General features: G+C 35.5%; 1 protein-coding gene across 2 annotated transcripts; it reads right to left on the reverse strand.

The window, feature by feature from the left end:
• Positions 1-14,278: 14,278 nt before the first annotated feature.
• On the reverse strand, positions 14,279-21,251 carry ca21h5orf15 (chromosome A21 C5orf15 homolog). Of its 2 annotated transcripts, none has more exons than XM_042711303.1 (4): positions 21,209-21,251; positions 20,635-20,829; positions 17,263-17,825; positions 14,279-15,122 (listed from the first exon to the last, which is right to left on the reverse strand). In XM_042711303.1, exons 1-4 carry the CDS (start codon positions 21,234-21,236, stop codon positions 14,991-14,993), a joined length of 918 nt encoding a protein of 305 aa, XP_042567237.1. In that variant the 5' UTR covers positions 21,237-21,251; the 3' UTR covers positions 14,279-14,990. The 2 variants fall into 2 exon arrangements, with proteins under 2 accessions (XP_042567237.1, XP_042567238.1); XM_042711304.1 differs by lacking the exon at positions 21,209-21,251 and adding an exon at positions 21,047-21,086.
• Positions 21,252-21,445: the final 194 nt, after the last annotated feature.

A 21,445-nucleotide genomic window follows, 5' to 3' on the forward strand; every position in this document is an offset into this window, starting at 1 on the left:
AGAATGTTGATTTTCAGTGCAATAAAAATTAGGAAACAAGCAAATGTGAAACAAAACAGCCTTGCAGTTTAAGCAGCCTTATTGTGGCTAACATCAGCACATCGATTCAAATGGGCAACAAATGGGCAAATTTAACTTCAACAGCAAGCAAACTAATGTTACACAACTGGTAGCAAGTTTGCTTTCTAGAGAAATCATCGATTTTATCATTGCAACTAATGTTGAGACAAACTCCCAAACCTACTTTTTCAATAATTAGCTAATTGCACTAAATGAATGTGTTAAATCATCAGTCCTAATATAAAGCAATAAAATACAATGAATAATGTCCGGTCTTTGTGGGGGGTTTCAACACTGTCCCTATATGCCTAAAAACATTTCCAAAATGTTTCAGTATTGTCTGAATGTTGCTGCATATAACAAACGGATTTTACTCCGTATCTTTAAATGAATATGTCATGAGGTGGTTTGTTGTATGATACTGATTGATTACCTTTACACCGATTATTACACGGTTGCTTAACAAATCCATGAATACTTGAAATATTGATTTGAGAATGAAGACAGCATCTAGTGACTTGATGCATATCTTCATGCATAAAAATATATAGGAAATCACTTGCCACATCAGTCACTTATTGTATACAGTTTAAAGCCATTTAAATTGGAGGACACATTTAAAAAAAACACACACACATAAAAAGAAACATTTACAAAAGAATTAAAAAGTCATGTTTTGCAGTATTATAGTATTATAGTTTTGCAGTATATTATTATATTATCCCACCAGGGGCTTCTTGATGCCCTGAAGAACACAAGAGCAATGTAAGAGAAATAACTTGATGGTGCAGATTACATTATATGAAATCTGCTGCTTAACATTCTTACATTTTGTTAATATTTTGACGAATCTCTCAGACTGGGAGAAGATTTGTTAAACAAACAGTGTCCTGGGGTTCAGTTCAGTTTTGGCTCTGGCTGAGGTAGTGTTTGCACCCGTTTTTTATACTTCACTTTGGTACCCAAGAGTATAGCATGGCAAACAAGCCAACTGCTGCCCGTTTTCTCTTGCTGGAGGACCTGAAGAGTCTTTGCATAAAGCAAGTGTATAATTAGCCCACACTTCTCCTACCTTTGCTCCAGTTTCAAAACACAACCCTTAAAAGCAGCGTGAGGGACTGGGAAAAGAAAGAAAATAAAAGCTAGTGTTCAGTCTGTTGTTTAGATTAGCTCATTGACACATTATTTTGATATTTTGTGTTTTCATTTTTATTAAAGCAGAGAAATCCTCTGTGTTTCCTGCTTGTATTGCAGTTGCATGATAAGTGGTAAAAAAAAAAAAAAATGTTTTTTGCTGATTCATAGTTTTGTGGAAAGAAAAAAGCTTCATTTCATAAATTTTAATGAATCCAAACTTATTATAGTTTTTATCAGCGACATAATTTCTCATTATTACTTTTTGTATTTTGCATATTTTGCAAATTGTATTAGCATATATATATAAAGTATGTATAAAATAAGGCAATTTGTGGTTGAAGCCTCAGCATTCAAATATAATGATGTCTGAAGATTGCAAATCCAAAGGTGAGTCTGCCCCAAACATAAGTGTAAGATTGCTTGGATCTGTTTACATCAATGAGAATGAAATATTGCCATCAAAATTTGAGAACCTCAGATTATTGGGAATGTGCAATAAAAAAAAAAAAAAAAATTCAGAGCGTTTCAATGTCAGGATGAGGTCATGACAAACATTGCAGCCAGTGCTCCAAAGGCATAATTGACCTGATGACTCCAGAGTTCAATGAAAATGAAATACCTGATGTGTGGCCACTTTGGCCTCTCTTATAAAATAACACAGTCTGGCAACTGGGCTGAGAGAGTTCCTCCAAGGCTTGGTCCTGGTTCCCATCAGCGGTCGGGCTCATTGATTGAATGCGCTCACTATTAAGGGCATAGAAGGGAGTCAATAGTGCTCTCTGGAAATTGATCGTCTGAGGGCAGTAAATATACACATTTGCTGCATCTTTTGCTTCATCTGGATTTACGGTATATATCGTATAAATCAAAGGAATGGAAATCGGTTGCTTCACCTGCCAAAAAAAATGCCAGTTTTATTCTGCTGTCAAGGCTTCAACATTTTTATTTTTTTACTTTGTTTTTTTTGTTGTTGTTGTTTTTTTGTTTAACAATATTAACATATATTGTTAAACAAATATATTGTTATTAACATTGTTTCTAATAACATTGTTTTTTTGTTGTTGTTTTTTTTTATGGGCACTCTTACTATTTTTTTTTTTTTTTTTTTTTTTTTTTTTTTTTATGTACAACAAATTGGTAGACTCACCCATCTCACTAATTTTCTCAGAGCAAACGGCAGAAAGGGTTAAACATTTGAATCACTCTATTTACCATACATGGAAAAGCTGGAAAAGACTAGGTAAAATTATGAAAATAAATTCATCTGATATGGTTTGCCTGAGGGAAATTAGTCAGGACCCAGACTTCATTCCAAATCGTATGGATGAGACTTTCAAGATATGGGAAACTAAAGGACTCACAAGATTCCATGAAATGTTCAAAGATCATGCTGTGGATACATTTGAAAATCTATCTAAGGATTATAACCTTCCAAGTAACCATTTTTTTAGATATCTCCAAGTAAAGAGCTATATAATAACAAATATACAGTCTTTTCAAGATCCTAATCCTATCGTGGAACATATCTTGAAAGTCTATGAAAAGCCAATTTTTAAAAATGTAACAGGACAAATGTATAATATTCTAAATAATAGTAATGATAACCAAATTAATAATATTTTAAACTCTTGGGAGAAACACACTGGAATAACAGTGACTGAAGAGGAGTGGAGTCAGGCATGAAAAAACGTTTTCTGTTATGTAAAGTCCCCCTATTGGCAGGAATATGTGTGGAAAATATTGGTTAGATTCTTTAGAACACCCCTGAAAATTTGTAAATATATAAACCAAACACAATATTGTTGGAGAGAGTGTGGTGAATGTAATGTTGATGTGGCTCATGTCCTTTACACTTGCTCAAAAATCCAGCCATACTGGGTTAGTGTGTTGGAATTAATGAAGAAAATTTGTGGTCAAAATACTAATTTAGAACAATTACATGCCATGCTTGGCATACAGCCGAAAGGTTTAAACAAAGAAAATTATTATATCTTCTGGGTGTTGAGAACTACTGCTATTAAACAAATAACTCGTGGTTGGAAAAAAACTGATCCACCCAGGTTAGATAAATGGATTGAGGCTGTTGAAAACTTGTATGAAAATGAAATTATAACGCATAAGATGAGAGGCAAAATGAAGTTATTCAAGATGAGATGGTTCGCATATGCTAATCAAATGCATTGAAAAACAAAAACCAAGCATGGATTTTGGAGGTATGGAAGTAATCTCTGTGATATATGATGCAGCCGTATGGATATGTGTATGTCTTTTTGTTAACAAGTATATATGGATATACGTATGTATGCATATGAATGTACATAAGTTAGTACGTATGTATATATAGGTGTATATGTGTTATACGTCTGTGTAAGAATGTATATATGTACAGGGGTATGTATGCGTATATATTTCCTTTCCTTGTTTTGTTTTTTTTGTTTTTTTTTTTCTTTTTTTCACTGGGTGTAGAAAAAGGGAGAGAAGGGGGAAGGAAAGGGAAGAAAGGGGAAGGAAAGGGGAGGGGGAAAGGGAAAAAAAGGAAAAATATTGTGATATGTTAAATGTATGATTGCAATATGAAAAATGCCACAATAAAAGTATTAAAAAAATCCAATACTTTGAAAATAAAGTATTTTGTATATGGAAAATGTTTTTTTCAGTGTCAGTGAAAGTGGGAAAAAATATACATATTTAATATTTATTTTTTGACTTGGACATTTTTGTAAATTTTAATTGAAACACAAGGATTTACACAGTGAAGTACTTGAGTAAATGATGTTCACTGAAAAGTTCAAGTATCATTATATTTTAATAACCTTGTCATACTTTATAGAAGTACTTATTTTATGTGTTAAGCACATGTAAAGTACTTGTTTATAATTTTAACTGTAGTGTGTCATTAAAGTTAACTTATTTGAAATGTTCTAAATGTCAATTTCATCATTACATACGGTATGACATTGATTATTGTAGTGCACTTTTCCATAACACATATATGGGACCCAATGAAATTGTATATAAAGATGAATTTAAGAAAGCACTCTTTCTTATCTTTTTTGAAAAGTTCACCTAATTGCATTTAATATGAATTTAAACTATAATAAATTTAACTGCAAACAATTAAGTGCATAAAAACTTTACATTCAGTTTGCACAGGTATTTATGTTTAAAGTATATAAGTTTTTAAAAGTATTCTAAAGTTCACTTGTTTTTCAGAAGGATATGAATCCCGACAGTCTTTTTACAGGGAAAGAGATGCACAACAGTCTGAATCTCCATGTTCAACATCCGTATGTTTTGTTTTAGCTTATTTGTATCTGAGCTAAAATGTTTTATTATTAACTTATTTCTACAGATTGCAAAACAGCTTCTCACATGACTTTAGATTTTTATCCTGCTCTGTGCATTGGTGTCCATACGATGGACACTTTACTATCCCATGACGCCATGGCAGATGTAGTATATCCATATCATTAATACCACCCATATTCATATTCTATTTAGAACATAATTTTTTAACCGTTGCTAGGTAAGTTTCAAAACTAGTATGTACTGCCATTGAGATGAATAGGAATGCTATCCGTTCCCTTACTATATGGGGAAAAACTGTAATAGATCCAACCTTACTTTCTACAGTAAAATTCTATTAATGTACGATTTTTGAAAGTAAACAAAGAATAAGTCATCTTATAATTTACAGTAAAAAAAAAAACTGTAAACTGACATTCCCAGAATTAAATTTACTGCACATCACATTTCATGGTATTTGATGTATGTTTAAATTTGCATTTCTTAATAGTTTTTATTACCAGTTATGTATATAAGGGTTTTGTTACAACTCATATTGTTTAAAGAATTCATGAAATACAATTACTGTACATATTTTTATATTATGACATTGGGATTAGTGTATAAAGTTTGCAGCATTGTTTTGCACCAAAACATCCAATATTTGTAAAAAAAAAAAAAAAAAAAAATTCAATGATAAAAAAAGATAATTTTCCATAACATTTGACACATTTGTGCCACACATCTCAGATTCTCTTTTGAAAGTCAAGTGTGAAGGTGCACATTATTAAAGCATAATAAGTATTTCAGCAGTTCTTGTGTGAAATGTGGAATGCTTAAATGCCAGACTTCAACAAGGGGATTTTAAACACTCTTTATAAAATATAAATAATTGTAAGACACCATTAAGGTCTTTTTCTGATTTAGACAGATGGAGCTATTAAAGCTGAAACCTAATGAAGTGTCTTTTCTGTTCTTCCAAGGTTCAGCAATAAAGTTAAATGAGGAACAATTTCTTTCTGTCCATTACATTAAATTACTCACTCCATTCTCCTCTCTTCTGTCTCAGGGTTCAGTTTGCTGCTAAGGGACCCGCATTAGTGTTTTATGGCTTTTAAGGGAATGAGTTCGGCTTCCAACTGCAGGAGATCTACAGGATGTGGACATTATTTATTCATTGTTGTTTGAACCATGCAAAGATTTTTTGTTATTCCTCTTTTGTTGCAGATTTCTGAAGGATTCAGCTTTGAAAATGAAAATGTAAATGATTTGTAGATTTGGGACGTGTATGTCTCTATATAGTAATACCCACAGTTCCAATGAGAATCCACAAAAGGGCTCGAAAGCAATGATGTGTGTGTTTCTCGGTGATAACTGCTATGAATATTACATCAGAATGAATATATAACTCACACACACATTCACATACAGACTAACTAACTTACAATCAATTAAATAAAAACATCACTAAAAAACAACCAGCCAAAAAAACATCCACTCTACACTCTACACCAGCGGTTCTCAATTCCAGTCCTCATGCCACCCAGCTCTGCATATTTTGCATGTCTCTTTGTTAACACACCTGATTCAGATGATCAGCTCGTTAGAAGTGAGCTCCGTGCATGAAATGTGTTCCCTTTGACATGGTCCCTACACAGTGTTCATTGCTCCCTACTCCCTGAGCAGGGGAAATCTGTTGAAGTTTACTTCACTTCGGAACATTCATTCATGGATTTGCGCTGCGCAACGTCTTCACTCACAGACAAGTGTGACATCATATACCTCTGTAAATAAATATAATTTAAATTCACGTCTCACACACTTCAATGCACTTTGAATGGAACATATATGTTTACTTCGAACTTGAATCATGGCAGAATATCCTGTGATGTCCACTTCGCAGGGCACTTACGTTCGAATAGAACAAACATCTGAAGCAAGGAGAGAAACATTCAAAATGTGCAGAGCAGGGGGGCACAGGGACTTGAATTGAGAATCGCTCCTCTAAATGAATATGACATTTATTTATAAGCATTTAAGTGTGTAATCATGGTGAAGACACCACATTTTTAAGAGTTATATTTGAGCAAATGCTTGTCGTTGCCACTTTCTTTTGCTCTCTAAATGTGGCCCTGTGAAAAAGTAAGATGAAGTATTTAGGAGAGAGAGCCAGCAGCTCATTTCACCAGACAGGAGCAGAGAGAGTAAAGGTTCTGGAAATGGAAAGTGACTTTGTTCCTCATTGTGAAGGAACAGCAGGCGGGAGCTGCTCCACTCCTGAAAATGGCACCACCTTAAAAGGGTCCTATTATCCCCTTGAAGTCTTGATTTAGTTTTTGGGGTGCACTAGAATAGGTTTTCATGCATAATTGTTCCAAAATGCATTATTTTTTCACATATTTTACATTGCAGCACCTCTCTTCCCAGTCTGCCTCAAACCAGACCATAAGAAAAACAGATTTGTCACACTCTTATAACACGTTTCACATAGATCTCAATAAATACAACCAAACAACTCCACGCTGTCAATCTCTTTGAATGGGTTTAATCGGGACGGACAGCAGTTTCACTATATTTGCAGCAATTTTTCTAGTAATTATTAACACATAATGTGCATTGATAAGTGTTCTCATAAATGTGACCAAACAACTTAAGTATAACTTTTAATCAATTAAATAATTGTACTATATTTTAATTCAGTTCTATTTAGTTGATATTTTGAGGAGGATTTTGGTACTAAATAATATGTGCAATAATTATGATCCACGAATAACCATTTCAAATATAAAATTTCCTATATGCTTATTATTTATATTACAATTAGTGTAGTATTAAGGGTTAAAACGGAGAAAACGTTTTTTTTTTTTAATTCCAGAGAAAATAGGCAAATCAGAGGCATTTGGTGGCCAGAAGTATAATATTCGTATGTAATGGCATGGTTTAACCACTAGATGCCCGTATGGTTGTTTAATAAATATAGCTTTCATGTGTTTAGCTCTACTCTAGTTGCTCAAGAGTTTTGCCCATTATAATTGCTTACTTTTTTTAGGTTTTGCATTTGAAAGTATATTTAGACATTATCAAACACTGGATTTTTATAAGTTTAGATATTTTTAAATGTTAAATTTAAAAAGGTTAATTACTCACATCCCAGTGTTATTTTGTGTTATTCACATAAGCATACAATATATTGCAAAAGGCAAGCAAATACGGAATTTAACCCAATAAAAATTTAAATAATGTTCCAAAAATGTAAGACAGCCAATTGCATTCAGTGAAACTCTTTATTATATCCCCTGAATGGTCTTCATTGAACTCATTCAACCATCTACAAGGAGAAAAAGATTGCAGAAACTAAAAAAACTTAAAAATATGACAAGTAGCATCTGGTTATGGTCACTATTAAGTTGTCCCTCACGTTATCTAACTGCAGTTATAGTATAACTGTCTATTATCTAACAATAAACATTAACTATAACGTGCTTCATAAAATACCACTTCTGGCCAGATTTCCGAGAGGTCAACTAATGCATTAAAATGTCAAAAAATTATGTAATTTCTCCAAGATTCTGGCGAGTGTGCTAGAGAAACACTGAAATGAATGGGTTTCAATGCTGGAATTATTGGTTGTTTGGAACTATTAACTGCTCCATGACACGCTTTACTTCCGCATTCCTCAGTTCCTCGGTTTAAAGAAGCGCCTCCTTCTGAAACACATAATGAGCTCTGATTGGTTAGCTGGCCCAGTGTATTGTGATCGGAAAACTGCTGAGACTGTGTTCTGGAAATGTCACACCCCATACCATAACCACCAGTTTCATCTGCTCAGCTGTAAAGTTTAACAATGGCATCAATTTTGCCATACCAATTCGAGCCCGATTCAGACCCTGAGAATGTTTACAAACGAGGATCATGCAGAACCTTTGCAAGCACAAATAAAGAGGTTTTGGAACCGAGATGGAAGAAACAGCATCTCTTCAACATGGCAACAACTAGGGCTGGGTATACTTAAAAACAGAATTATTCATCATCCCGCTGAAGGTAAACTACTGTGAAGTCTGATTCTTTCCTGGTAGTACCGTTTCTCAAATATTCAGCGTTATCTAACAGATGTGTGTCGACAGGAACAGCAGAACCTCAGCGATGCCAAAACAGACAATCATCTACTCACACCATCACTTTATTTGCGTTGTCATGAAAGAAAATCCTGAAAATTGACACTTGCTGCAGTGAGCATCTGTTTCCACCATCTGCACAGCACCAACAAAACCCAACAATGAATATTCAGCCTTGACTTAAGCACAACTGTGCTTCCTATGGCTTTAACACACTTCACTAACCAGAGGCCATCAAAAAAAAAACCTAGGACAGGGGATATATTTCAATTTGTATGTCTCCCAGACTCCCAGCAGCCCTGTTTAATGCACATATGACTTGTGTTCAATGAATGCTCAAACACTTTAAAGCAATTGATGAAATGGCATCACCACATCGTGATCTTCATCTACTCACAGTTAAAGCAAGTAACATTGTTGGCTGTTCTCTTTAAGTCAACCAGATGGCCAAAACTGTCAGTCTCCTCTTCAAGAGCCTTTTTCAGACAGGCAGCAAACTTTTTTGGGGCTTATCTGACCCGAATCTCTACTTTTTCAGTGTGAACAGCAGTCATCACTGCTCTGAAGGGCATAAACCCAATGCAAACCACTTTTAGTGATGTTTATTATCCAGCTAAGGCCACAGAAGACTAACAAACACATTTCACACTTATGCACAATTAAGTGTCTCCATTTCAAATATTAATATTTGCCATGTAATTAATTTGATTAAAATATGTATCACTTGACTGCACTAGTTTTCATATATCATTTTACAGCACAGAACGATGAGCACTATGGTTTGGTTTTAAAACTTCTGTTTTATGTCCCAGCACACAGTGGGCAGCATCCTCTTAAACATCACGCAGAGATTAACAAAATCTCATGTCAGATTTTTACTGGCAAACCTCTAATAATAGTTGCTGAAAGAACTGCACACTTTCTCCTATAATCTGACATCACAGATGTCACAGGCCTCTTTAACAATCACTGCAAAACCTTCGTTAACTTTCCTTTAATGCCATTTCATTGTCGTTATCTGTTGTGTGTATGTGTGTGTGTGTGTGTGTGTTTGTGTGTGTGTGTGTGTGTGTGTGTGTGTGTGTGTGTGTGTGTGTGTGTGAGCAGTTTATGCTCACTTAAGCCTATTTCCCTTTAGATATATACATCTACTGGCCCATAAGCTGAGATCAGAGCCATTTACTTTGAATATTATTATGGTGCAAGATCAGTTATGCACACAGGGATGCACCAAAATAAAATAAAATAAAAAAAGGTTTGAAAATTACTTCACAGTAAGTGATCTAATTTTCAGCAGTAGGAAAAAATATTTTAAAGCTTGTTGTTTTGCGGAGCATCACCGTTATATATGATATGAGAATAGTAAGGCCTGTATATAGGGAGTACTTTAATAAATCTACATGTAGGTAAATCCAAGCAAGAGAAGGCAGGAGACACACATAACATTGACGATACCCGGCCAACTCAAACTGAACACTGAACTGACTGTTCTAGTGAAGAAAAAAAAGTCAAATTCATCCAAGGGTGAATAAATTAACAGCAAATTGTCATTTTTCATCTCTTTAAGGAAAGAACACAGGGACAAACCTATCTGAGAGATGACAGGAGAATGATTTGTCTAAATAATAACATCATTTAGAGAATAAGTTTAATTGAGATTTAGCACAGTATTTATTGCTCCAGTTCTGTTTCATAGAGATCCATTAGATTCAGAACATGTCAGCTGCAAAACTGTGAACTCACACAGTAAAGGCTCTGTTATCAAATATCCTATGAAACATGCTGACATGCATAAGTGTTGATGGCCAAGACATGCAGATGATGGGGAAACTCGGGTGTCTGTTGAGTGTGTGAGTGCTGACAGGCCATCTCATCTCTATAAGAGTGCAGTGATGTGTGGCAGATGTTTGTGAACGAGCATCTCGTCTCATTATGAGAGTATCAGAGGACTGAAAGTCCTAGATTAACAGCAGCTGAAGGTAGGGAAAAGTAGCTGCATGTTGACAAATACTTTTTCTTTCTGTCATCATTCCAAGCCACCACTAGAGGGAGACTATCAGTTACACTGCAATATGTGCAATAGAAATGCTCCATGGGTGATAAATGTTATCACAAAACCAACAACAATAAAGAACATTTATTTTTCAGAGTGCATCATCTTCACACTTGGACCGGATCATTCGAAAGAAAAACAGTTGCAAGAAGCCTATATACACAATATATATTTGTACCTAAATATCAGCGGTTCAGATTCTAGTCTAAATGTAACCAGTAATAAAAAATGTGGTCATTTTCCTCAAAAAAGGGAATTAAATCAAACTTCCTCCAACCCTACAGGAATTAAATAGCTGGATTAGATGAGACTTTAATAATAATACTCTTGTTGAGGCAGAACTCTAAGAAGATAAGCCTGATCCATATTTAGGAGGAGAGATAGGAGAGCAGTTTCTTTAATCATGCATCAATGAGAGTGTTGCCATTTGATAAGTCACTAAACCTGAACTGTTAAGATCCAAACACCCCTGCAATCAGAATGAACAAAATCTCATGCTAAAAAAGCTCTTCATCTCAGAATATTACAAGGTCCCCCACAAGTTTGGAAGGGAGTGAATTACTAAACAGTCTGGTACATCTCATGTCCATTGATGATAATTTCTTATATTTATATATAACAAACACACAGCTTTCGGCTTCTCAAGACATTAATTTATAGACTGGAGTGGTGTGGATTATTGTGATGTTTTTATCAGCTGTTTGGACTCTCATTCTGACGGCACCCATTCACTGCAGAGCATCCATTGATGAGACACTGATGCAATGCTACATTTCTCCAAATCTAATGAAGAAACAAACTCATCTACATCTTGGATTATCTGAGGGTGAGGACACATTTAAATTTTTGGGTGAACTATTCCTTTGATGTGTGTAAACGTGTAATAATTGTAGCATGTATGTCTCTTTTTTAATTCTCTTTTGCACAGCCAACAGATACAGTCCACACAACACACTCAGTAGAACTACAGTAACCCATCACACATACTACACACATATTTACACCTTAAATATAGACATATTTCTCCTAATATGGGGAAGGGAACGGTTTGCAATTGTATTTGTCAGTAAATAAAATTAATGTAATTATTTTGAAGTTAAATGTTTCTTTATTGGTCACAAAAAGTATTCAGATCGACAGTCTTCAGCATCAGCTTTAAGCACACTAATGCAAAAGAATGAAACTAATCTATATAATATAGATGCATGGCAAATTCTAACTTCCTTCGAGGGGTTTCTCTTAAAGTTTTAAGCAGTTTATAGTTTCAAGTAATTATTCATGATCTTTAATAACTGTCATGGTTTTCTAAACTGGCAATTTACCAACATGCATAAGGTTTTTTTAGACCTTTTACCTTTTAAGGAATTTGCTTTTATCTAAAAAATAATTTAACATAACAACAGAAGGCCATGTACCTGTTTGCATATTTGCATTGACAAATACCTTTAAGGGACCAATATGCACACTCAATGGGTAAACAAGGGTACAAAGTTGTACTTTTTGAAAAGTGACAACTTTTGTACCTTTTTGTCTGAGAGTGTATGGTATCTGATTAGTAATGACATTTTCAGTTTTTTGATGGAAACTTTGGATAAGTCTCAGACTCAATTTATTGTAAAATGGAAATAAAAGTAAATGAATTGTTTCCGAAATAAAATGTTTAAAGTGCACACAAACATCAAATGATTTTACTCTCACCTTTCAAGAACATTTAAACAGTAGAAGAAAAAAAAATAGACACTAAAAATTTAGATCTATAGACTAATATTTGTTAGTTGTAATGCTGCATTTTACAAAATCCAAGACACACTGGTATTGCCAATTTAAAAAAAAAAAATATGGATAACTCGATTGGAGATCTGGCACTGACTAGAATGAATAAAACACTTTATCAGATTCCTCTCACACAGAGCAAGTGAAAGAAAACATCAGAAACCTCGACATGGTGTTTTATCAGAGCCTATTTCTCTAAATCAAACCGGGTTATTTGTGTTGTTTCAGAACCTTCTGCGGCTGTTTCTCCATCACTCGTCTAGAAGCCTTTTTTCTCACCTGACCACAATCACACAATCAAGCCCCCATCAGTAGCTACTGCTCAGGCTGGAAAGCAATTTCCTGCATCCCTGCAGATGCATTGTTGGACATGAATGGTCTCATTAAGAGCCATGCAAAGGTTCCTGGAGATGTCCGAGAGGCCCTGCGGCAGATGAAAGCTGCCCCTCGTGCCCTCCAGACAGGAGATGCGCCGGAGCGTTTGGGTCTTGATTCAGTGTTTCATGTCCTGGTCTTCCTAGAGCAGAGCTTCCCAACCTTTTGTCCTTGAAGTCCCCCTCCTTGCATATAATCAAACCTGAGACCGGCTCCCATAGTTATATGATTATTACAAATTAAATGCAACCCACAGATGTAATTAAACAAAGCATAATTATCTTTTTAATTACAAATACAATTTTTGTTTAATTTTTAATTTAATTTTATTGTTTTTATTCAATAATATTTCAATATTGCACTATTTTATTTATAATAAATTACACTTCCTGCCTTTTCATTTTGTAGGATATTATTAATACCAGTTCACAAAAAAGTTCACAAGCAAATTTTCAGCAAAGTTTCATTTTTGGGGGAGCTATTTCTTTAATGAAGAGTCTGATGCATCTCAGCGGATCTCAGTGGTGACATTCTACAGTCAAATATTTTTGTATAATGTGAGCTAAACTGTATAATAACCTAGTATAATTATCTAGGAAATTTTTTTCATAGATAGTTGTCTCTTATATAACTCCACTCTCCCTTTCTATTTAAACTCAAATCAGCATTTCTGGACCATACTTTATCCTTTAATTTGTCTACTAACACAAAAATGTTCTACTTCCCTGGCTACAGTGTTTAGATACACAATAATAACTGCTGGACTTAACCTCAATCTTTAGCTGTGATAAAGAATAAGATAAACTTCAGCTGAATATTTCATTGTTTTCATCAAAATCTTGGAAAAGCACTGCATATATACAGGAGAAGTTATAAAAATGTATTGGTTTTATATTCCTGCTCTCTATATAGCATCGACATACTTGTTTCTTGGACTCTACTACACTCTAGTGGCTGCTCACACACAGGTTGCAATTCAACGTTAATAAATAAATTACAAGAATTAATGCCATATATTTATGCATCAATTCTTTTTTTATTTGCTTTCATTTATTTCTGTATTTATTCATGCCTACGGTTTCAGGAGAGAGTTACATGCACAGTATCATTTCACATCTACTTACATTTCCTGATTGAAATCAATCAAGCCACCAGATCTTCAAGGAAACTCATTAAGCTGTTGTGTAACTTGAATTAATTGGAAATGAACACTAGAGTTGAGATGTTTCAGCGTTGGGGTTTCGACAGGCTGATGATGTTCACATCAATAGTCATTTTAAATCTGAATTTATTCATTAATCATCAGCTAAAACCATGTGTGAGCTTAAAAGAACAAAAATCATTCAACATATGGCTGAACGTGTTTAAAACAAACAAACAAACAAAAATAGTTGAGGTTTTGTCATGCATATGGCATGATTTGCTGATGTGCATATGTGTAACAAAATAATATATCATAATGAAAGAGACACTCAGTAACTGTCTGCATACAGAGGTGCTTTATTGATGAACAAAATTCCTAATGATTGAAAAAGAAATCAATATGCTGTCTTCATGCACAGACACTACCTTCATGTGCTGTGACGGGAATCAGAGATGAAGCTGCTGTAATGCGTGTTATTAATGTTATAGCTGAAACAGATCTGCACACACATATTGATATGACTCCTCCGGCTGCTGCTACAGTCATGTTGAGATGGAGCAACGCTCAAATGCAGTGGATAAAAAAAAAAAAACAAGGAAACAAAAAATAGTTGCACGCTAATTTCCCATAAATCTCCAAAGCTTTGGCAACAGCAGACCCGGCTCATATTAAACAACTTCACTGAAGTCATAACCCAAACATAAAGGAGCAAACACACACACATTTAACGCTGTACTGGAGTTAGCATGGCTGTGCTGAACTCACACCTTCACAAACGTGAACCGCTACTTTGATCTGGGCCTATGTGACAGACAGCAGCTTTATAATCAAATATTTACAGGGACAGATCTTCATTTGCGTTTCTTCAAGAATTATTACAATTAGAGCAAAACCATCTGATTTTATAGACACCGAAGAACAAGAAGAAGAAGAAAAGGAGAACAAGACCATCTGAAGAGTGCACACAAACAAACTACTAAAGCACAATCCCTCCTACCCTGATTAAATAAGACACCATGTGTGGACAAAATCAGCTGTTTGCATTCCTTCAAAAGATGTAATCGTTGGTCATCTTGAGTGAAGGCATGGCCTCGTTGACGTTCTGGTCGAGCCGGTGATACTCCACCCCGCGCGAGCAGAAACCATCCCGCCAGCGGCGACTCTGAGCTAGCAGCATCAGCTGCAAACACAGAGCAGAGGTCCATCATGATGACACTCACTCTTTTCACTCATTCATTTCACTTACTCACTCATTCAACCACTCCATTCACTCACTCACTCTCGTTTCACTCACTCCATCCACTCTTTTCACTCACTCATTTATTTCACTCACTTCACACACTCACTCATTCATTCATTCATTTCACACTCACTCATTCCACTCACTCACTCGTTTCACTCACTCACTCACTCAATTATTAGACTCATTCATTTCACTCACTCACTCACGCACTCCATTCACCCTTTTTACACTCACTCATTTATTTCACTCACTCATTTCACTCACTCACTGATTCACTCACTCACTCAATCATTCACTCACTTCACTCATAGAGAGCAGAAGGTCGATCATGATGATCCATTCACTCTTTTCACTCACGCACTCACTCATTCACTCACTCCATTCACCCTTTCCACTCTCACACTCTATTTCACTCACTCATTCATTCATGTCACTCACTCACTCATTCCACTCACTCACACGTTTCACTCACTCACTACACTCACTCACTCAATTACACTCACTCATTTCACTTCACTCACTCACTTATTCATGTCATTCACTCACTCATTCATTCCACTCACTCGTTTCACTCACTCACTCATTAAATTATTACACTCACTCATTTCACTTACTCACTCATTACACTTAATCATTTCACTCACTCACTCACTCACTCATTTCACTGATTCACTCACTCACTCATTTCACTCACTCATTTCACTTCACTCACTCATTCACTCATTCCACTCACTCACACGTTTCACTCACTCACTACACTCACTCACTCAATTACACTCACTCATTTCACTTCACTCACTCACTTATTCATGTCATTCACTCACTCATTCATTCCACTCACTCGTTTCACTCACTCACTAAATTATTACACTCACTCATTTCACTCACTTACTCATTACACTCAATCATTTCACTCACTCACTCATTTCACTGATTCATTCACTCACTCATTTCACTCACTCATTTCACTTCACTCACTCATTCACTCATTCCACTCACTCACACGTTTCACTCGCTCACTACACTCACTCACTCAATTACACTCACTCATTTCACTTCACTCACTTATTCATGTCATTCACTCACTCATTCATTCCACTCACTCGTTTCACTCACTCACTCATTACACTCACTCACTAAATTATTACACTCAATCATTTCACTCACTCACTCACTCATTTCACTGATTCACTCACTCACTCACTCAATTATTTCACTCACTCACTCAATCATTTCACTCACTCAATCATTTCACTCACTCAATCATTTCACTCACTCACTTCACGCATAGAGAGCAGAAGGTCGATCATGATGTTTCATTCACTCTTTACACTCACGCACTCACTCATTCATTTCACTTCACTCACTCACTCATTCATTTCACTTCACTTCACTCATTCCATTAACTCATTTCACTCACTCATATATTGGATAAAAATTGCTAATTAAAATGCATTTAAAAACAGGATTGCTTTGCTTGTTTGTGGGGCTGCACAATTTGGCTAAAATGTTGTGATTATATAATCTCTATGGATATAAAGTAATAATAATAATAATAATAATAATAATAATAATAATATTATTATTATTATTATTATTTATTAATACTACTAAATACTACTAAAATAGAAAAAAAATGGAAAGCAAAAGAAATATTACTATTGTAAAATGTAAAAAAAAAATTAAGTATTTAAAAATAATAATAATCATTTTATTTTACATTACAACTGTAACATTGCAAGACTAATATTTACGGCTGTCTTAATTTCTTCAATTTCAAACTTTACACCATCTAGCTTTTATTTAGACAGTAAACCGTAGGAGCCCTTCTACAGTGCTACTCATTATGAGTTTATCAGGATGATTGGTGCATGCAGCGCATGTACTGATTTCATTTAATCGTGCAGCCCTAACGCACACAGCTAGAGCACATTTAACGGCATTTCTTTACAGCCTTACATTTCCCTACTGAATGTCAAAATGTAATCGAAAACTACTGTGGTTATCTACAGTAAATGCAATTAGATCAAACTATGCCACCATATCAAACAAAAGCCCGTGGACACGTGCAGCTTACCTTTCTCTTGTTGTGGTAGGTGATGTACACAATGGCCACCAGAAAGGCAATGATGACCAGATGAAAGAAGAAGTGGGAATCTTCATCCTGGGGGGTGTAGGTGACTTTTTTTTGATCATTCACATCAGAGGAGTAAATTTTCTTTTCTTTTTCTTCACTATCATCGTTGTCGTTGTTGTCGTCGTTGTCTGATTCTTGAGACTTGCGGTCGGTCATGTAATCTGAGGTAATCTCGATTTCGTCAGCTGCAGTGGTGGAGTCGGTGGTGGGCTTGTTTGTGGGTGTAGTGGTGGGCTCTGGTGATTTCTGTTTGGCGGATGTAAGCTGGTCTGGAGTGGTTTGGGGCTGGTCTGGAGTGGTTGTGGGCAGGTCTGTGGCAGCAGTCGTAGGTGAAGCGGTAGGAGTGTCTGCTGATTTGGTGCTGATGTCGTTTTCAACAGCAGGAGTTTCCGACACATTCATCACTGATTCCTCCGGAAGACCGCCGTTCTGGGTGCTTGATGTGTCAGGTCCTATAAAGGTGGTTTTGTTTTTATTGTCTATGGTCACCTGAGCCACACCAGCTGTGGATAAAAAACAAGCCACATTAAGAGCAATTACTGTGATGCTGTTGTACGTCAGTACGCAGGGCTCGCAAAATCGTGTTTTATTGTGTTTTACAGTCGGGCTTCCAAAATGCATCACCTCTCTGCCCGACAGTCTCTTAAATACAGATCTCCCGCGTGTCCTTAACTCCTAAAGTGAGTAGCATCGAACTTAAGGCCATAAAAAGTTTTAAATATGTTAAATGGTATAAGAAATGTCTTAACTATAATTTCAAGAGGTCTTACAGTTGGGGACGGGGACGAGAGTCGCGATGCGGCTGAACTAAACTTCAAAAGGCAATGATATCATTCATATCATTTCATAAAGCTAACAGCTATAACACCAACATTAAACACTTTTTAAAATAAGCTAAGCTCAAAACTCACTTTCAGTCAGCAGCGAGGGTTTGAAATAACTCGATCCGATGTGGATTATAATCACCATACGAGGCAGAAATATTTATAAGCGATGCAAAAGACTGCACGATCGCCATTAACGTTACTAAACATGATAAATGTGACCATTTGAAGAAATCATACATCAGCTTCTTATTCTCTATCACAATCGTGTATTTATTTATTAACATATTTTATCCGTCATAAGTCTCGTCTCGAGAGTTTAGCTCCTTGTAGCCTGTGTCATTAAAATATAACAATGTTTTTTGTTTGGGAACTTTTATAAAAATATAGAAATTATCATTCTTTCTAAACGTGACGTATATATAGGCTTCTGTGACTACAAATAAACAGAAACAGACTCGAATGAATAGCAGGCTATGTTCATAACGCTTTATTTCTGTGTGACTAATTTTCAATCCTGATAAATGTATTAATTATGACCAATGTATCACTTATTATAGTAAAACACCAATGCGTTTGGATTTAAATCTTTAACAAAGCATGCAAACAAACTCATCGCTTTTATCATGTTCGTTTTGTGATCGCGCTAGTATTAGCCCCGCTCGGCCCGTTTAAAGCACTGGCCCCACAGTGGAAAAGCGGCTATTGAATAAACATGAGCGCTGCACGTTTCAAGTCAAAACGCGGCGCTGATGTCTTTATTTGAATATTTCTGAAGGGAACCGACTGTCCTCAGAAACATTTCGTTGGCATTTTTATTTCATTTTACTTATAATTCCTGAAAAGCAGCATTTATGAGCGCGGAGCTGCTTTATGTACAGAAAAACCGCAATATTTCATCGCTCCTAAAGCGCCCCCTCGTGGCAGAGAATGAAATCGCATTTCCAACAAGCCTTTCTTGATGTTTATGGTCAGATCGATGCAAATATCAACTCATGTTTTAACTCCGCAAACACAGAGATGTAAATGAGAAAGAAGATAATGTGCCTTCTAAAAATCGAAACAATTAAGACAGTGTTTAAACTGACATAATTTATATGCTTGTTTTATCCCTTTTCATAAAAATGGCCTAAAGGCTGAAATGCTGTTGTATAAGATTTTTTTGAAAACCTGTGTCTGAACTGTAAATCATCTAATTTTATGGCTCAGTACTGTTTGTTACCATAGAAACTGTCCAACACCACTCGCACGCTGTTCATTTTACTTGTGCAGCTCTTAAAATCAGTCATAAATTGCCTTAATTTTTTTTTTTTTTTAAATTCAGCAGATACCCTGTAAATAGTTAAATAAAGGGATCCTTCATATTTGTTGATATTTATGCATTAAAAATATTTTTGAGTGACATTTAAAAATTGTAGTTAGTAATATAATCTTGTGCCATATTGATATAAAAACACAAAAAGACAGAAAATAAACATTACATTACGTCAAGGTTTCCTAGACTGGGGTTCGTGGAGGAACTGCAGGGGGTTTTGAAGTTAATGAAATGCTATTATTTAGTTACATCATAAAAATATACAAATAAATCATTTTAAAATAAATAAAAAACTTCCAAAGACATTAACACATAATAAATAACCCACAAAGTGATAATTTAAATAAAAATTAATGCATGTATTAGGAAATGATGCAATGTTGAGAAAACGCTATTTAAAATGGAAATGATTTCTGTAAATCCAGTGGTCAAATATTGTGTGGTCTCTCAGTTTTCTGTGTAATTTTAATAATCTGATTAATATGCAATCACGTAATCAATAATAAAGTGAGTGTAGTCTGATTACAAGAACATTTAATCTAAATACAAGTACTTCACTTTTGGAATTTGATTACATAATCCACATTTATTTCCTGCACATGAATAAAAGCCACAATTTGGAGTCTTAAAGGGAGATGGTGATCTAAGTTTGTGATTCTTCTGAGTGGAAGATGATCTCGTGATTTAAACCAGAACCAGACTGACCAGATTCATCTGATCTCGTGCTACACTTTTATTTCCACTGCTGCAAAAACAAACACTACGACTGATACGGAATAAAAATAACAGATTTATCAGGACAGATAGCGAAAATTAATGTAAGCCTGCAATTCTGCGAACAGAAGTCAGATATGACAGATATAAACAAATTGGTGAGGTGTAAAGAGTGAGAGTTTATCCGGAAGCATGACAGCTGCGAAACTGACCACGTGACGTGTTGCACGTCACACAAAAAAACACACGAGACTTCCGGTATTACGATCAACTCTCAGAAGTGTTGTGCGCGTTTTCTGTGGGGTGTTTAGATAACGTTTTGTAAACGTGACATTTATCGGTTCCTAGACACAAACATTTGATGAGAAAGAGGTTTGAAGAGTAACGTAACTGTACGTGGGATCTTTTCGGTAAATAAATGACATCCTGATGAGGTTAAGAGGGGAATTCTCCACTAACCTGCTGGTGCCGGTTCCGGTGCCGGTGCCGGTGTCGTTGTGCAGCTCGAAGAGAGGATCTGCATTGATAGTAAAACTGCGAATATAACCGCTGTGGAGTCACCGAACCCCGTCTTCCGTACCGCCGCCATCTTTAGTGCTGTCGTCATCAGTGCGCATGCTCCGCAGACAACACTGTGGTCTACAAGTATGTACTCTTAAAGACAAAGTACATGCTTTTGAGTATATAGTAGAATAGTATGCAAAATGTAATTCTTCATAACTGCGTTTTTATGGGACGCTGTGTTGTTGTTAAGTGCATTCGGTTATGGTTTAAACTGCCCTGTCCTTATCACTTCATCCACATTTCGTTTGATTTAATTTCCTAACTTACCGTACTTGAGAGAAATGAAGAGGCACAGTCGAGAACTTACCTCGTGTGTTTCTATAATGATGCATTTAAAAGTTAATGACCTAACGTATCTTTATAAAAGTTCACAATGTTGCTGTAGATTAAATATAACGCTGATTTTTACATTACATAAATATTTTTTATTCGGGTTAGATATTATTTATCACGCAAACCCCTTCTCTACCTGTCCGTCGGTCTCGCAAATCAGCCATGTTTGTAGTTTTTTAACACTTTTTTGTAGTTCTAATCGAATCGAATCAGTGTTGTGGGCAAATTATAAACGTTTAGAATGTGCATCGATCTGCACTTCGAATTTTAACCGGAAGTAGTACACCATCCGGGAATCTTTGGCATACTAATTTCAACATACTACGATTTAATTCTATTAAATCGTAGTATTTAATACAATGGATATTCATTT

The sequence above is a fragment of the Cyprinus carpio genome, chromosome A21 (assembly GCF_018340385.1).
Source record: "Cyprinus carpio isolate SPL01 chromosome A21, ASM1834038v1, whole genome shotgun sequence".
In the NCBI taxonomy this organism is placed as follows: domain Eukaryota; kingdom Metazoa; phylum Chordata; class Actinopteri; order Cypriniformes; family Cyprinidae; genus Cyprinus; species Cyprinus carpio.

Coding starts and splice junctions, on each gene's coding strand:
- ca21h5orf15 (XM_042711303.1), bottom strand. CDS start 21,236: ATGGCTGATTTGCGAGACCGACGGACAG. Junction 20,830..21,208: donor TTTGCGAGACCGACGGACAG/GTAGAGAAGGGG, acceptor TTTGTCTTTAAG/AGTACATACTTGTAGACCAC. Junction 17,826..20,634: donor ACCGGAACCGGCACCAGCAG/GTTAGTGGAGAA, acceptor TTTTATCCACAG/CTGGTGTGGCTCAGGTGACC.